This window comes from Penicillium cosmopolitanum (assembly GCF_028827165.1).
Source record: "Penicillium cosmopolitanum strain IBT 29677 chromosome Unknown utg000003l:1.0-3747932.0:1.0-3751027.0, whole genome shotgun sequence".
Lineage (NCBI taxonomy): Eukaryota > Fungi > Ascomycota > Eurotiomycetes > Eurotiales > Aspergillaceae > Penicillium > Penicillium cosmopolitanum.
In genome coordinates this window covers 1,824,856-1,841,075 of record NW_026622673.1, presented here as the reverse complement: position 1 = coordinate 1,841,075, position 16,220 = coordinate 1,824,856, and the positions used below count along the sequence as shown (strand labels likewise).

Sequence of the window (16,220 nt, the reverse complement as noted above, 5' to 3'; positions counted from 1 at the left end):
CAACGGTTACATCTCCTGAGGTCCGGGGGCTAGTATTGAGTCATAGCTCACTGGCACAAAATAGTATATGCATGAAACGGAGTACTTCATAATACTCCGTAGAACATACTTTGATCCCCTTTGCGCCCCAAATGGTCCCGCACGAGGTGGAGCAGAAGCATCTGGTTTTTAATTATGATTGGATCAGTATGATCAGTCGATCATGCCTTTTCCAGGGTAGCAATGCGAGGGCCAATGGTAGACGATCATAACAGCCGGGCCACATTGAGTTCTTCCCCACGCCATCTTTAGCCGAGAAATTGTGCGACTATAACTAGGGTAGAGTTGAAACTGACATATACGGTGACCATGAAATCCGCCCATGACGATCTATTATCACAAATACCAGACGCCGGGATTATGAGGCCGTGGGATATACCCCGCACAATGCAGGTACGCTCACTTTTATAATTACAAAGAGTTATCAACTTTGGAAGAAGCAATTGTTTTACACCCCCATCGACTATTTTGAGTTTTACTCAACATACTCATCTATGATTCTGTGCGGGCATGTTCTATAACCATAGAAAGTTCTTGCCTTTCTCAACGGGTTGAAAACTAAATAATCAGCCATGTTTTAGCCCCCAAAGCATGCAAGTGGTGCTAAGCTCAGGAGAAGGCTGAAGGATTTGGCCCCAGCCCCAACCCACTGGCAAAGACTTAGCCTAACTATGGGTATACAAAATTTGAAGTGAGAAGGATCTTTCCTTGAATTTAATCCCCACAGTGTCCATAATGCCGTAGAAAACAATATTTAAGCCGTAGCATGTCTCGAGGCCTCTGCTCCTTGGAATTCAATTCAACGCAAAACTTTTTGAGTCCCTTCAGCTCCGCCTTTCTAGGCTCTGAAAATGATAAAAAGCTCGGTTCCCCTGGCCATACTTGCGGCAGCTGCTATCGGACCTGTGTATGCGCTTCCTGGAAGGAGCCAATCCGTGGTAAATGCGAGAGATTCTACTATTACATCTAGTACTCCTGCTACAACTAGTGCCCATATTACAACTACAGAGGCGGCAGCTGTTGCCACCGAAACCATCATCATTGCAGCTCTCGGCGAGGGTGAGCATATTGCAGATGGAAATTCAAAGTGGTTGACCTACTGGATCACTTCAGGGGCAGAACCAGACTGGTGCAATGATGCAAACTCTAGCCACACAATCACGGATGTCACTGTCAAGAACAATGACCCGCCACCTACCATCTTCTACGGCAGTGATGACAATGACCCTGACTATATGGATGGCTGCTCATTTGATTCTGCTGCAGCCACCTGGGGATGTTCTGGTTGGAGTGCCAGTTGTGATTTGATGCAGACAGCACTAAACCGCCGAATTAACATTGCGGGCAACATTCTTCACGGTAAAGCGCTGGCTACATGTGATAAAATGGAGGTTTTGGAACTTTACCAATGTATTCGAAATTCATCCTCGTCCACGGCCTCACAAACTATCGAAGCCCCTACCTCTGCTACGACAACTACGGCAAACCCGGCGTACACCGCATCCTGCAATCAAAAATATAAGGATTTGAGCCATTGGAAATCGGAAAACATGGATGACTTCCTCAAGGAGTTGTGAGTTGACATATCTTGTATTCTTCACACGTGAGCTATATAGTTAAACTGACAAAATCTAGGGATGAGAGTATTCCTACGGACTATGACGGGTCCTTCATTGATTTTCTTAATACTAAGATTGATGGAACACACTCGCTTGAGTGCGACTTGTAAGATCCTGCCAGTCCCTTTTCCAATCGCCTCTTTTGGCCAGCTTCGTTGACCAGAAAATAAAGTGGGGATGATGCAACCAATTGCCAGGCAAGCGATACTTCGTGTGCTGAAGGAGACAATGCTCGTTACTACTTCATTCAGACAGCAGTAGAGCATTATTTCAAGTGGGTGACTGATATCTTGAACGCCATAGAGAGTGTCAAGCTTGACTTTGCGGCGGACTCTCTCGATATGACCCAAGATTTTATCAGAACAGATCTTCCCGATGTAAGTAATTTGATTGTTTATACTCTCTTCATATGCCTTGGAGTTGGTCAGAGTGCTGATTTCCTTCAAAAAGGGATCCGACAGCCTTGCTATGTTCCTACTTGCTGGAGTTCTTGGTTCCCTCGGAGGTCTATTAGGTGCCGCCGCAGAGGGCGTCCCTTCTTTAGGGGCGGCTTCTGCAGTAGTAGGATCAGCTAGTGGAGATGCTACTGTTGCAAACGGAGTCATCACCAGCGCGGAGGAGACCGCAGCCCAAGTGTAAGCATCTTCACCAAGGTTCAAGTTGGTTTACCCGGTACTGACACGTCCAAGGATTCAAAATGAACTCGATGAACTCGCGGGTCTCCAGAATTTAATCAATAATACGATCACTACCACCTCTACGATCATTAAAGATTGGGGAAACAATATCCTCAACGGCAAAATTAAGGATCAAAAAGCCAGCAGCAGCTTGATTCCGCATACAGCCGTGGGCGTCTTTACAGGCGGAGGATTCGCTAGCGATCCGCTGAGTAGCGACGTGATCAGTGGCATCCACAAATCTGTTTACAAATATATGTGGTCCACTGCTATCGGGTATCTATGGAATAGCCAGAATATCTATATCATCAAGCTGTCTAGCGACCTCGGGACGTGGGGGAAGCCGTGCGACATACATCTTGACAAAAACATGGCAAGAGTTTGTGATGGAGACACGGCCTATCTCTTTGGCTTCCCCTGGAGTGAGCAACAGGATGGACCCATCTACGGGGCTGATGATGACACTTTGGCTGCTTACGACCTCACTCTGCTGGAGTTGGCCAAGGGAGCCAAGAAGACACAGGATACGTATGGGTTTGCCAAAAATATTGACGATTCGAGCAAGTCCGCCATTACCAAGAATTACGAGGATCCTTCTTCGTCTACTGATCTTTTCGTGGGAATTCCCCTCTGCGATCTTGACGCAATTGAGGACTTTTGGAGATCCCACAAAGATGATTGGGATGGTATTATAATGACTGCACAGGTTAAGCTACCCTTTCACCTCTCCACTTGTTTTAATAGTATACTAATTTCGCGTCCCTCAGGGTACTGCTCAATACATTGCCCAACAAAGCTGTGCGCAATACAATATCACAATCGACAGCAAGACTCAAAGTTGGCCTCTCAGTGAGAAAGATTTTCCAACAAAACGGCTTTGGCTTTAAGCGGATAGGCTCAAAGAAGTTGAGCTTTATAACTATCCAAGCTTTAGTGATATGGAGCTCAAAGTTCAAGCAGGGTCCAAATTGACTTGGGTTTTATTTGATTTATGTGTGATTTATGTACTACTTATCTTTCAATAATGGCTTGGATAGGTACTGGGTGGATGAGAAAAAACTACAATTATAAGTTTGTGAGCATCCCAACCAGTATCCGAGAAGATATTCGGAGTCGTTACTAGTAGGGTAACAAGTCCATTCTTACGTATAAAGAGGGATGTCTGCAACTTGAATATAGCTATATAGCCCGAAAGCTCGACACTACTACTAGCGGATAACCAATGGGCAGAAAGAACTTGTATTCGATACAGAGACAGATGCAGGGCCTATAGAAAAACAATATGAAACATGCACCCTGGCAACAGAAGACTATCTTTAGCGCTTCTTGATGCTGACATCGATATTGCTAATTGCCCACAGAGCAATGAAAACGGAGAGCAAGCCACCGAAGAGGGTCAGCGGCTTGCGCAGGGCATCCATCAAGGTGTAATCGTAGGTCACCTGTGTCATTATTAGCTATGTTTGAGAAAAGAAAGAACCTTTCGAGTCGAGTGGGAAACTTACAATCAATTCCGCATCCCGCGCCTCATCAGTCAAGCCGTCAACCTCCAGGGTCAACGTAGTCCGGCCAAGGGTATCCATGAAAGTCTTGAAAGAGGAAAGACTAGCATGGATCTGGTTCGCGCCGGGAAGACCATTGCTAGAAGAGCCCTCGGCAGTTTGGAATCGGACATTGTGCGCCCCTTCGGGAAGCACAACGCGAACGACAACACGCTCGTACTGAACGCCCTCGGATGCCTTGGGTCCCTGGATGAAGGGAACCTTGAGAACCCATGAGTCGGGCTTGGCAGTCTCGCGCAGGAACGCGGCCAGATCGTTGTTCCAGCCGACCTTGAAGCTGTAGTTCCAGCCACCGAAGATGGGGTAGCGGGGCTTGAGCTCCAGGTTTCCGGCGGTCTTACCGTTACCGGGGCGGTAGCGGCTGGTCGAGACATTGCCAATGTCGTCAATGAAGTAGGGGTCCACGGAGCCGGGCTTCAGAGGGTATGTGATCTCACGGACAGCAGAAGTCGGCGCGCGCTGGTAGTTGGCGAATGTCCAGTCAACACGAGAGAATTGGCTAGTCAATTCGGAGCCGTTGTTTCGTAGCCAGTAGCGGTCCTCGGTGGCCAGGTTCCCACCCCAGTGTGAGACTTCCAGATCACGCTCAAGCAGGTGCACGGTAACGACGGGGTTGGTGAACTCGTAGCGGACGGCGATCGGATACTCGGTGCCGGGAACGACCTTGGCCGTGTCGTAAGGCCCGTAGGTGTAGGTGGCGCCCTTGCGCTCGGGGTCGGCGCCAGACTTGAGATCCGAGGTGGTGGTATAGTCGGGGACATCGGTGCTGGGGAACTTGACCTTTGTCTTTTGGGTGATAGTTTGGTAGGCGGAGGGGACGTAGGCAGAGAAAGCGTAGTGGAGATATTGCTTGTCGCTCTGGCCGATAGTCGCGGGGCGCGGGCTCAGCGAGTTCAATACGGAGTAAGAGATTCCCAGGGTGATCTGAGATTTCGGGGCCAGAGGCTCGGGAAGGTGGACAATGAAGTACTGGTTACCACTGTTGAAAGTAAAGTTAGCGATAGTTCCAGAGCTCCAATTACATGGAAATTGTAATGCAGCCATTGTATGTCCTTCTTCGGTTCAATTGGTGCGTACCTGGTAGAAACAGCTTCAGTCGCATCGACCACAAATCGGCCCTTGTCGGTCGCCTTCTTATCTCGGACCTCGAAGCCACCTACTCGCTCGAACACATCTGAAGGGAAGGGAATGTAGTAGTCGGTCTGGGCCTGCTTGTCGATATTCTCCACGACAACATTGATAGTCTCGCGCACATAACCCTTCTCCAAATTGGTGTTTCGAACGAGATTGGTGTTCTTAAAGACCTGTTGGGGCTTGAAATCGGCTGGGAGAGCAAGTCGGGATGGTGATGTAAGGTTGGTTGCGGCAGCCAGGCTGGACGTCAATAGCCCCAGCACTGTGGCAGTGAAAAACCTCATGATGACTGAGGGAATCACGCCGAGACAAAGTCAATTGCGAAAAGGTGGGAGGGGTTGGAGGGGGTGGTTGATTGAACCAGTCAAGGTGGATGGAAGCTGCTGAGGTGTCCCCAGTCTATCAGCTATCAACTATCGCTACGGCAGGCGCGGCGGCCACGAAGCGCACCTCCGCGCGCTTATCGGCGATAACAGCTTCTCCTCTTTTCTATTGCTACCCTGGAGAGCTCTCTCACCTAGTACTCTGCCCACTCCATATCTTCCACAATGTTGGTCAGAGCTGCTCTACGCTCCTGCTGGAGGCAGTCTCCACCTCGGATTCTTGCTCGTCAGCTCCATAACCTACACAAACACCCACAGAGTCGGTTCTTGAATGTATCCGAAGAGGTGCGCGATGGTGTCGCAACAGGAAAGCCAGTCGTTGCGTTGGAGACGACGATATATACGCACGGTAAGCTTCCCAACTTGACATTTTCCTGCGCTGAGTCTAGTTTCCTACACTACTACACATGCTAGAATGCTGAACTAATTGAACCAGGTTTTCCTTACCCTGAGAACATCGCTTTAGCAACTCTGTTGGAGTCAGTTGTTCGGGGCAATGGCGGTGTTCCTGCAACCATCGGCATACTAGGAGGTGTTGCCAAGGTTGGCATGAGCCCTGAAGAAATCATCGAGCTGGCCTCGACCGCAGATAATAAGTCTGCCTTGAAGGTCTCCCGCCGGGATTTGGGGTATATCTGTGGAATGGTAGGTTCCCCGCATCAAGCTTGGCACGCGAGAACAAAACAGCTAATGATAATCCAGGGCTTGGCTGGAAGAAAGATTCATGGTGGTACAACCATCTCTGGCACTATGATTCTCTCTGAATTGGCAGGAATTAAGATCTTTGGAACTGGTGGACTAGGTATCTACACCTTATTGTCTTTCCTTGAAATCAGGCTAACATTAGCTAACAGGCGGCGTTCACCGCGGTGGTGAGAACTCAATGGATGTTTCCGGTATGCTAGTCCTCTTTTAAATCTCCTCACGAGTGTACTTCACATACTTGTTCTAACGCTTGCTTCAGCCGACCTGACTGAACTGGGACGGACACCAGTCACCGTCATCAGCTCCGGGTGCAAGAGCTTCCTAGACATCCCCCGGACACTAGAATACCTTGAGACAGAAGGTGTCTGTGTAGGCACATTTGCCGATGGGCGTGATGGCCCTGTCGATTTCCCTGCTTTCTACACCCGAGACAGCGGAGTGCGAAGCCCTCGTGTCATCCAAAATGAAGCCGAAGCCGCCGCCATCGTCTGTAAGTTTGACTTATTTAATATTCCCCCATCATCCAATTGACTGTTTTCCAGACGCGCAATCCAGACTCCCAGTCACTTCTGGAATCCACTTTGCGAACCCCGTTCCTTTGGAATACTCCGTGCCCAAAGCGGAGATGGACCTTGTTATCGAAGAGGCCGTCCGCCTCGCGGACGTAGAAGGTTACCGAGGCAGCGACAACACTCCATTCGTGTTGTCCAAGATCAAAGAACTAAGCGGAGGCAAGAGTATAACCGCTAATCGTGCTTTGATCGAATCAAATGTCAAACGTGCCACCCAGGTCGCGGTGGAGTTAGCCAAGCTGGAAGCAATGGAGCGAGGAACGTCGGGGTGAGTAGGATGCTTAGATACAGAATGAAAAACAGCATACTAAAGTTCGGAGCTCTTCTTGCGTATAGACATGCCATGCCCGTTTTCTTGAACCCAACGCCGGAGCAAACCCCAACTCCGAAAGAGAATCCTCAACCTATCATCCCCTCCGAGACAACAACCAAGCAAACCGACGTACTCGTCGCAGGCTCACTCGCAATCGACCTCTCATGCGACTATACTCCATTCGACAATGAACGCGCTCAAATCGCGCCACTCCCACACACCTCCAATCCAGCCGTTATTAGCCAAAGCCTTGGTGGCGTCGGCCACAACGTCGCCCTAGCAGCCCGCTACATCGGAAGCGAAGTCCTCTTCTGCAGCGTGGTTGCCGACGACCTAAGCGGCCGAGCCGCACTCGCAACCCTCGAAACAGAAGGGCTAAGCAGTGCAGGAATCCAAGTCCTCCCCGCGACATCCGGGGCCCGAACAGCGCAATACGTCGCCATCAACGACGCAAAGAAAGACCTTCTAATCGCGATGGCAGATATGGGCATCGTAGAACTCTCAGAGCAACAGCTTGACCTCGAAGGATTCTGGGAACCACTCCTAGAGCGCAGCAAGCCTAGCTGGGTCGTCATCGACGCAAACTGGCGACCCGATGTCATCGCCAAATGGAGCTCTATTGCCCGTAAACACGGAGCCCGTGTAGCATTTGAGCCCGTATCAACTGCTAAGTCGCGGCGTCTATTTGGACATGATGCGAGCGGTACTGGTGCGGCGATTGGACCTGCGAATACAATTCCTAACCACTCTGTCAGTCTCGCTTGCCCTGAATCGTCTCGAGCTAGCAGCCATGTACGCCGCCGCTAGAGAAGCGCTTTTATTCGACTCGCCCGGTTGGTGGAGTATGATTAATGCGATGGGCTTGTCTCCTACGGGTTCGCGGGAACGTTTGATTGCCGCGACATCTGCTGCTCTCGTTGACGAAGGCCTGCCGCAGCAGTCCATTCAGCTTCTCCCATTCATTCCGTGTCTGATAACTAAACTCGGTGATGCGGGTGCTCTCCTCACTCAGCTCCTACCGCCTGGTGATCCTCGCCTTACGGACCCCGAGTCTGCTCCCTATATCCTGGCTCGATCCGATGTATCTACCGAAGCCTCTTTCGGCGGTGTTTATATGCGCTTGTTCCCGCCTGCTGCTACATTGGCCCCCCCATGAGGTCGTTAGTGTCAATGGGGCTGGAGATACCCTGCTCGGCGTCGTGGTTTCGGGGCTTGCTAAAGCGGGTTCGGCGGCGCGCATTGAAGATATTCTCCCAGTGGCGCAGGAGGCAAGTCGGAGGACACTGACCAGTGCAGGGGGTGTGAGTAAGGATCTTGCTGGCCTACGTTCTCAACTGGAGCAATAAATGGAAGAGTGACAGGAGTTGATATCCACTATAGCATAGCGCTTAAGAATGCATTTCAGAAATTTCTATTCATCAACCTCATGGCAATTTGCAAACTCGTTACCTACTCTGCGGTACTAGTGTTGGATCTAGTATCCCAGCTTGGACCAGCACATCCGCCTGGTCCCAGTACAAGCTTTGGTGAACAATCTTGTCCGCGCAAAAGCTTGCCACAACAACGATTGTCACCTTGATATCGCGATTCGTAGTTTGGACACCAGGCAGTAGCCACGGTACTTCTGCTGTATGCGAGAAAGAAAAAGATATTTCATCTACAATGCGATCTGCACCGACAGTCCGCGACAACAGACGAAGATGTTGGTTGACTGGACCAGCAGGAAGAAAGATATGCGAGAAGAAAGACCTCAAAGAATTCACCCCGGATCCTAGAATCAATTGTTAGCCATAAATGATTGCAAAAAGAAGGAGAGGAATTCAAAGGAAAGAAACATACCACCAGCCTTCGTAGGAATACACTCCACACCAACCTCACCCTCATGACCGTCCGCATCCCCATTAGAAATCAACTCCAAAATCGCCTCACTCAGCGCATCCCCAGAAAGCCCACAATCACTGACACGCCCCTCTTTCCTCCCCAACTCCTCCAACAAAAGTGCCCAATACCTCTCCCAAACCGTCTCAATATCAACAACAGCCCAATTCCCCCCAACCCCAAAAGCGCGTCTCAAACAAGCCAGCGCCCGACTCCACGCCAACCTCTCACAAACCGTATCTTCCTCCGTAACATTATGGCCCTTTATAACAGCACCCGTACCCGCACCAGATCCAGATCCAGATCCAGATCCAGAATCACCCGTCTTCCTCGCAGTCGCGAACTCACGCTCCGCAAATCGAAACCCTGCATCCGGGTACGTATAAACGTAACAGCGATGCCGCTTCTTATACGTGACATCGCCCTCGGACGAAGAAATCGTAATCCATGGCCATAGTGTTTCCGGATCTGTTTTTGGACCAGGAATATGGATTTGAATGGGGAGGTATGTTGTTGTCGGGCCCGGGTCGAAAATAGATGATGTATCACAGCAAGCGGGGACACAATTCTCTGTATTGTATGGGTGGTGTGGGAGAGCCGCGGTGGATGTTAATGGGTAATAGGCTATTAAAGCGACTAGGCGGGGGAAGGGGTTTGTATTGCTTGCGATGAGGTGGTGGGAGGCGAGGAGGTAGTATGCTGGTCTGTTATATGCTGGTGGATATTAGCTGCTGCTATTGCTGCGCTTTTTTTCCCTTCTTCTTTCGCTTTCGAAAAACCACCTTATACCCATCCATTCATCTATTCAGTTTAAGGAAAGTACATACCAACAATAGCATATCTCTCCCCAGCCTCAAGTTCATCCTCTCTCAAATGAACCGCATTATCCAAATGTTTCCGATCACGCTCCGGATCTTCACTGCACGAGAACGGCAAATACGAAACATCGAATCCCTCAGCTTGATACCGATGAAGAATGCGCTCGTCAATCTCGGGGGTATCGGATATCAGAATCAAGTGTCTGGGCGAGGGTTCCTCGGCCGGTGCGCGGCGGAAACGTTTATTCGAACTCACGCTTTGCGAGCGACGTATGTGACCGTGAGAAGAAGAGCGAGCTGGGAGCGATCCTGATCTTGGTCTTGATCCAGGAATTTTTGCTGCTGTGGTTTGCTGGTCGTCTTGGGGTGTGTTTGAATTGGAGCTTAGCGCTCGTCCGGTTAGACGCCGGAAGACGTTCACCATTGCGGCTGTGGTTGAGAAGTAATCTCAACTCAAGCCAATTCAATGATGTTTGTGTCTTGGGTGCGATTGAGCTTGAAATAAGCCGGATAGTTGTCTTGCCGAGTGATCCGAGGGGAAATTCTTGGATTACATCGGACAAGACGTGAATGTGACTGCCTTTGGTGCCAATGCTTAGGGTTTCTTGGTGTGACGTCGACGAGTCTCTCGTAGGTAGTACTAGTAACTATCAGACCACATTCCACAAGGCTGGTCCTCATACGATAGAGGTCCAGCAGCTTTAGTTATAGTTCAATTTTCATATTCATGTTGATTCATTCTCATCCTCATCTTCATACTCATAATCGTGATCTATGTGCAACGCGATGTATCCACCTCATCTATACTATCTCCATCTCCATCTCCAACTTACTACCATTTTCACCCCCATAGTCCCTTACATAGCAACCCCATTAAAACTTAACCAACCACTCCCGATCAGAATCCACCTTCTCCGAAGAAACCCCATCATCAACAAGATACCTCAAATACCCCTCCCTCAACAAACTCAACCTAGCAACCTCACAATCAACCCGAATATCCTCAATAAGCGCCTCCATAGAAACATAATCAAATTCCGGCCAAATATACCCCAAAATCAAAAGATTCAGCTTCGTCCCATAGAAATCCGGCAATCGGTGGAACGTCGGTTGCGACTGGCTCGCGGCTGTTGGTGAGGGCTGCGTTGTCGGCGGCATGACGTGGATTTCTACGGATCGAACGGTATTCTTGTAGAAGGGATTATATCCGATGCTTAGGACAGCGGGGAGGATTGTATCGCGCGAATTTGTTTCTGCACTCCCATTGCCATTGCCATGGCCATTCTCGGTGGTATGTTGGATCGGCGCGAGCGCGACAACGCCATAGTATACGCCTGTTTTTAGGTCCGGGTGGTTATCGAGGTCGTCAGCGGGGATATTTGCGGTTGGAATGCCGAGCTGTAGATTCGGAGGTTATGTTAGTCTGTGTGCATATTAAAGGTTTTTTTTTTCTTTGCGTGCTTTCCCTTTCTTCCCCGCACTGTAATGCAAGGCAAGGCAAGGCAGGCAAGGCAAAGCAAGGAACCAGGACCAATTGCGATCGCAATTGCAAAAAGCAAGCTAAAAACAAATGCACAAATCATCATGAACATACATCCTTACTCCCCCGTCCAAATCCCTTAATAACAGGTCCAGACAAACGGATCGGGAATGGGGCCTCGGGACCCGCGTCCGGGCCCGCAACCGGGTCGCGTGGTTTATCGGTTCTCATTCTGACAGTGACGGTTCAGCTCAACGGGTGGGGTAAGGATAGTATGGTCGATCGGAAGATTATGCGCAGATCGAGGTGAGGTAAGGAGAGGCGAGTTGCGATAGGGCGGGTGAGTGAGGGAGGAGGGTGCCGCGCCGGTGAGCTCCGGAATGACGGCGCAGGGGAGCACAGTCCAAGTGATACCGGATGGAAATGCTATTTGCAGCTTGTAGCTTGTAGCTCGGAGACTGTGGCGAGGTTGAGGTCAAGGCCGCGGGAAAGGCGTATGTCGGGGGACAGATACTCGGGGAGTGAGTTGGTGGAGGGTTGGAGGGCCGAGGATGATTGCTCATCGACGGTTGGAAATGGCGGGGCGATCGATAAGCAAAAAACGTTGGTGGCCTTGTTCTTGAGGCAGAACAGTGCAGAACAGTGCAGAACAAAATGTCTGAGATGCGCTCCAATGGGATCTGATGAGTATCTGCTGACCTATCTTGCTAGTAAGTTTCCAAGGTTGTTTATGCAGGTACTAGTACACTCTAAACTATTACGGAAATACAGCATAGTGCCAGAAACTGCACTTGAGGTACTACTACATCGAGTCAATGAAACACCAATTCAATCCATAGCATTTATAGCATTAGCTCATCAAAGCACCGAACCCAGCCCAGAGATATCATTTTTAGTCCTTTTAAGCGCCGCATCAAGGTCAATCAATCAACAGATAAAAACAGAGTGAAAGGAACAGAAAATATCAACGGGTCCCACCAATTCAAATGGATAAGGACCCCAAACACCGAATGTATGTACGGTCAAAGCCAAAAAAAAAAAAAAACAAGGATACAACAGAGAAGATCACACACATCAAAGTAGAGCATGACAAAAAAGAACGAGATAGGGGAATCATACAGTCCCAAACAGGAATATATACCGAATAGCCACAAGGCAAGGAAAACCCAAAAAAGAGGCAAGAAAGTAGAAGAAAAAAGGAACACGAATATAAACTCAAACATCAAGTAGAGTTGGGCCGCGGGTATGAAGCACAGGCGTGAGCAGGGTACTGGTGGTGGTAACAGTAGATCGGAATCAAATGCAAGGCAGGAACTAGCAAAAGTAGCGTTAGCAAAAAGAAATCGACTTTCTTTCGGAGGGGTCGGTCCTCAGGTACTCACGTTCATAACGATAAGCATCGGAATGTCAAAAACATCTCGCTTCACTGTCCAGCAGTACGCGCATTCGACCTTCCCATCCTTAAACCCCAATTGATTCATCCCCGCTTCACCAGCAATACCCCCTTTCCTCAAATGACCATTACTCCACTTCCCATCATCCTGCTGAGCACCCTCCATATCATCCTTGGTCTTATACTTGAGCAATTTGCACCGCGTCATCACACTGCCACGCGAATCTCCAAACGCCAACCGAGCAAAGTCCTCATAGAACTCCACAACGCTGTCATCGTCAAGTAATTCAGCCAAGAAAACTGGCTGCGGTCGCCCGCCTGTGTTCTCGACTGAGCCGCGCGGCGTGAAACTGCCCCGCGAGGATGTTCCGGATGCAGGCTGCGAGGTTCCCCCCCGTGTTGACGTTGAGGTTGGCTTCTTTACCGAGAAGCACGTCCTTTTTCCAGCCTGTTAGGATGCTGAATTCTTTGCCCACGGCGGCGATTTCGCCCGTGCGTCGGCAGACGATTGTTGGCGTGCCACAGGCATTGATGAAATCCTCATATTCCCATAGTGTGCGTTGGAAGCACTTTTCCATGAAAATGAGGTCGTCTCGGTTGAGTGTCTTAGTGGTTGCGATGAAGGAAGGGCGGATTGATGCGAGTGCCTTGGCGATGCGGACTGTTTTCTGTGGGGAGAATCGACGTTGGATAAACGCCGTGAGATTATGGAAGCCACTGGTATAAGCGTAGGGCTCTTTGACGCTTTCGTAGATGGAAGATGGGTTTCGATGACGTCGCTTAGGCACAACATGTAAAGCTTGATGCTTCAAGCTTGGCGTGGTAATCAGCGGCGGTCGCTGGCCATTCGGCGCAAGGTTGTTGTTATTCTGTTTCGTCACATTGTTGAAGGATGGGTCTTCTCCAGCAAACCCGGACGTTGTCGTCACATGTGGACTGGTCGCTGATCCGGGACTGGTGAAGTTTGCAGGACCGCTCTCGATCGCAAATGCATGTGGTGGATCTGCTTTCATATGTCCAGGCAACATGCCATTCTGGCCATACACTCCGCCGACGTTCACATGCGATGGTTGGCCCGAGGCCTGACCGAAGGACCAATCATTCAGTAGAGGATCACCAAACATGAACGGCGGCTGATTCCCCGGACTTTCTCCAAAACCGGGAGCTGGCGTGGAGAACTGTGCAGACCCACTGCGGCCGATCGACCCTCGCTGCGTCGCCGAGTCGCTGGGCGAATCACCCGCTCCCGTCGCCATGTGGCCGAGCATGCCGAATTCGAGGGCGCCATAGCGGTTCTCGAAATTCATACTTGACAGGTCAAAATTAAACAAAGCGGGGTCACTGGGGTCGAAGAAGGGCCCCGCAAAGGGGTTCTGTGGGTTTCCGGTTTCACCAGAGATCGCGGTGTTGGGTGTGGGTTGTTGGTTAACGGTGGAGGATAGACTTGAGTTACGACCATTGGCGCTGGTCTTGAGGTTGAAGGTGGGCGAGACGGGGGATTGGGTGGTGAAAGGACTTTGGCTCAGGGTATCCTGATGGTACATATTGTAGGAACCCGGCTGAGCCTGAGCCTGGGGCTGCGACTGTGGCTGGGGCGTGGGGTAGAAATTGCCGCCATTGTTGCTGTTGTTGGTCGGTTGTTGCTGTTGCGGCGTGTTCGCTCCCGCGTTGGGGCCATTTCTGGACACCGGGAGGGAATTGCGCATTCCATTGTTATAAGTGGGAAAGTTTCCACTCACGCCGGGCATCAGTGCTCCGTCTGGGGCATCGTGGAGATACTTAGCCTTTTTTCGGACCCCATCATGGCATGCGTCCTGCAACCCACGCTTGATGCAGCGTTGGCAAGGCCGTTCGTCCCCTGGATGAAGGATTAGTCTGGATTTTACTGGTTTGCTTGCAATGCAATGCTTGCAAAGTTTGCCAAGCAAAAGAGAGGCGAGGGAGCAGAAAGAAAAAAAGGTAATGAATGGCAATGCATACCACAAGTCAGATGGGCTCGCTGGCAGGCAAAGCAAGCTCGTCGGGCCTTTTTCCGACGCGGTCGCGAGGGGTCCTTGGCGTTGGCGGATTTCCGATTCTCTTTGGCATCACCATTTGTCCTGCCAGAGTCCATAGTTTCCGAGTGCTCTGTGATATCGGCAGAATCGCGATCCTCGGAATCTGCGACCGGCGAGCCGTTCTTGATGTCCATATTCATTTCGTCATGTATCCCACACAAGTGGTGAGCGTGAGAGGGCCAAGAGGGGCGGTAAAAAGAAAACGAGGGTAAAAATAGAAAAAGAAAATGCAGGCCAACAAAAATCGCGCAACCTCAGCAGCCACGAATAATACTACAGAAATTCAATTGGTTTTCCAGGATGTACCCAGGTAAAAAGGACCTGCAGGACAGACCTTCTAGCTTCGATCTCGAAATCCGGAGGTGGCGACGGGCATCCGCGCGGAGGGCTTTTCTCTCGGCGTAACGGGTATGTATCCACGTGTTTGCCGCGCAAGATCTGCGGGACCTGAAGATCGCAAGGCGACGAAGATGATTATTCGACGGGATCGTAGTTTGTAGTTTGTAGTTTCCACCGAGGTGTGTTTGTTGGAGAGGTATGACTCGAAGGGGGAGGAGAGCTATAGCCGCGCTGGCGCGACTATTGCCGGCGGCGGAACGGAAGGCAGAGGTTGGAGGTTGATGTATCTGCGACGGGTGTAACGGAGGACAATCGAGTCGAGTCCAAGGGGCGATGGCGAGGGCGAGCGAGCAAGTGACACATTGAAGGGAGTCGGGATAGCGTCGAGGGAGAGAGGATCGCGACAGAAGCGAGGCGGGAAAATGCCGCAACGGTTTCGGGCGCAGCTGAATTCGGAGAGTGGAGAGAAGAGCAGGCTGCGCTGCGGGGAAGTGGGAGGTGAGAAAATTGGGGAGGGGAGAGAGAAGAGTAGAGAATAGACCAGAAAAGGAAATGAGGAGGAGGAGAGGAGAATGAGGAGAGTTCCAAGGGTCTTGAGAGAGGAGAGCCGCACGAAGAGGAGGGACCAGGGACCAAGGGAAGTGAAGTTGAACCTTCTCAGGTTGAATGCGATCGGAATGTTCCCGTGACTGCGACTTGCCTGTGAGGCCTAAGCAATTCTGACACTCCCAACTGGGCCGATTCGAGTGTGGACTGCCCAGATGGCTTGTGATGATCGATTGATTTTATTAGAGGGGTTTACTTTATTTGATTGGGATTTCTTCTGTATTTTTCTGAGACTGGCATTTTACCGTGTTGAGTGGTTCGAAGTACATCCTGTCACCATTGGATGTTATACTTCGTCAGACGCCGGTTGACTTTCTTTTACCTAATTAAAACGAACACGAGTTAGGCAGGTCATTGCGAGTATTTACGTGAATATTCAGAATTCCAGATCTTGTATAATGGCCTCAATAGATAATAAACATGAATCTAAATATCAGTTCCTAGTAGTGTACTACTCCTACATCCGTACTACTCGTACTGTACAGCGACTACCGACTTCACATGCTGTGACGTTTGGGCCCGCCACGGCAGTTGCGCGTATTGCAGTATTGGTATTGTGACAATACACACCCATCCCCGCAGGACCACCGCGTGCTCGCAGCTCCCACGCGGGTTCCGGAGTCTGTACCGATACGGTTATATAAC

The 16,220-nt window shown here is 50.3% G+C and overlaps 7 protein-coding genes across 7 annotated transcripts; 3 read left to right on the top strand and 4 right to left on the bottom strand.

Annotated features, from left to right (window-relative positions):
* Window positions 1-890: 890 nt before the first annotated feature.
* Window positions 891-1,616, top strand: N7509_000735 (uncharacterized protein; the record flags this gene model as incomplete). Its single annotated transcript, XM_056625372.1, has 1 exon — window positions 891-1,616. The coding sequence occupies one exon, from the start codon at window positions 891-893 to the stop codon at window positions 1,614-1,616; it is 726 nt and encodes a 241-aa protein (XP_056493954.1).
* Window positions 1,617-2,705: 1,089 nt separating this feature from the next.
* Window positions 2,706-3,222, top strand: N7509_000734 (uncharacterized protein; the record flags this gene model as incomplete). Its single annotated transcript, XM_056625371.1, has 2 exons — window positions 2,706-3,041; window positions 3,103-3,222. The coding sequence occupies 2 exons, from the start codon at window positions 2,706-2,708 to the stop codon at window positions 3,220-3,222; spliced, it is 456 nt and encodes a 151-aa protein (XP_056493953.1).
* A 429-nt stretch (window positions 3,223-3,651) lies between these two features.
* On the bottom strand, window positions 3,652-5,315 carry N7509_000733 (dolichyl-diphosphooligosaccharide--protein glycotransferase subunit OST1; the record flags this gene model as incomplete). The annotated part of the gene is made up of 3 exons (XM_056625370.1): window positions 3,652-3,777; window positions 3,841-4,876; window positions 4,975-5,315. The coding sequence occupies 3 exons, from the start codon at window positions 5,313-5,315 to the stop codon at window positions 3,652-3,654; spliced, it is 1,503 nt and encodes a 500-aa protein (XP_056493952.1).
* A 264-nt stretch (window positions 5,316-5,579) lies between these two features.
* On the top strand, window positions 5,580-8,350 carry N7509_000732 (pseudouridine-5'-phosphate glycosidase/carbohydrate kinase family protein; the record flags this gene model as incomplete). Its single annotated transcript, XM_056625369.1, is given in 9 exon segments — window positions 5,580-5,763; window positions 5,851-6,059; window positions 6,117-6,216; window positions 6,269-6,310; window positions 6,379-6,609; window positions 6,662-6,959; window positions 7,028-7,713; window positions 7,760-8,085; window positions 8,099-8,350. The coding sequence occupies 9 exon segments, from the start codon at window positions 5,580-5,582 to the stop codon at window positions 8,348-8,350; spliced, it is 2,328 nt and encodes a 775-aa protein (XP_056493951.1).
* Window positions 8,351-8,449: 99 nt separating this feature from the next.
* On the bottom strand, window positions 8,450-10,124 carry N7509_000731 (dienelactone hydrolase; the record flags this gene model as incomplete). The annotated part of the gene is made up of 3 exons (XM_056625368.1): window positions 8,450-8,775; window positions 8,844-9,596; window positions 9,710-10,124. 3 exons carry the CDS (start codon window positions 10,122-10,124, stop codon window positions 8,450-8,452), a joined length of 1,494 nt encoding a protein of 497 aa, XP_056493950.1.
* A 449-nt stretch (window positions 10,125-10,573) lies between these two features.
* On the bottom strand, window positions 10,574-11,411 carry fmn1 (riboflavin kinase; the record flags this gene model as incomplete). Its single annotated transcript, XM_056625367.1, has 2 exons — window positions 10,574-11,098; window positions 11,295-11,411. 2 exons carry the CDS (start codon window positions 11,409-11,411, stop codon window positions 10,574-10,576), a joined length of 642 nt encoding a protein of 213 aa, XP_056493949.1.
* A 1,139-nt stretch (window positions 11,412-12,550) lies between these two features.
* Window positions 12,551-14,770, bottom strand: N7509_000729 (Zn(II)2Cys6 transcription factor domain-containing protein; the record flags this gene model as incomplete). The annotated part of the gene is given in 4 exon segments (XM_056625366.1): window positions 12,551-12,923; window positions 12,978-12,991; window positions 13,008-14,431; window positions 14,554-14,770. 4 exon segments carry the CDS (start codon window positions 14,768-14,770, stop codon window positions 12,551-12,553), a joined length of 2,028 nt encoding a protein of 675 aa, XP_056493948.1.
* Window positions 14,771-16,220: the final 1,450 nt, after the last annotated feature.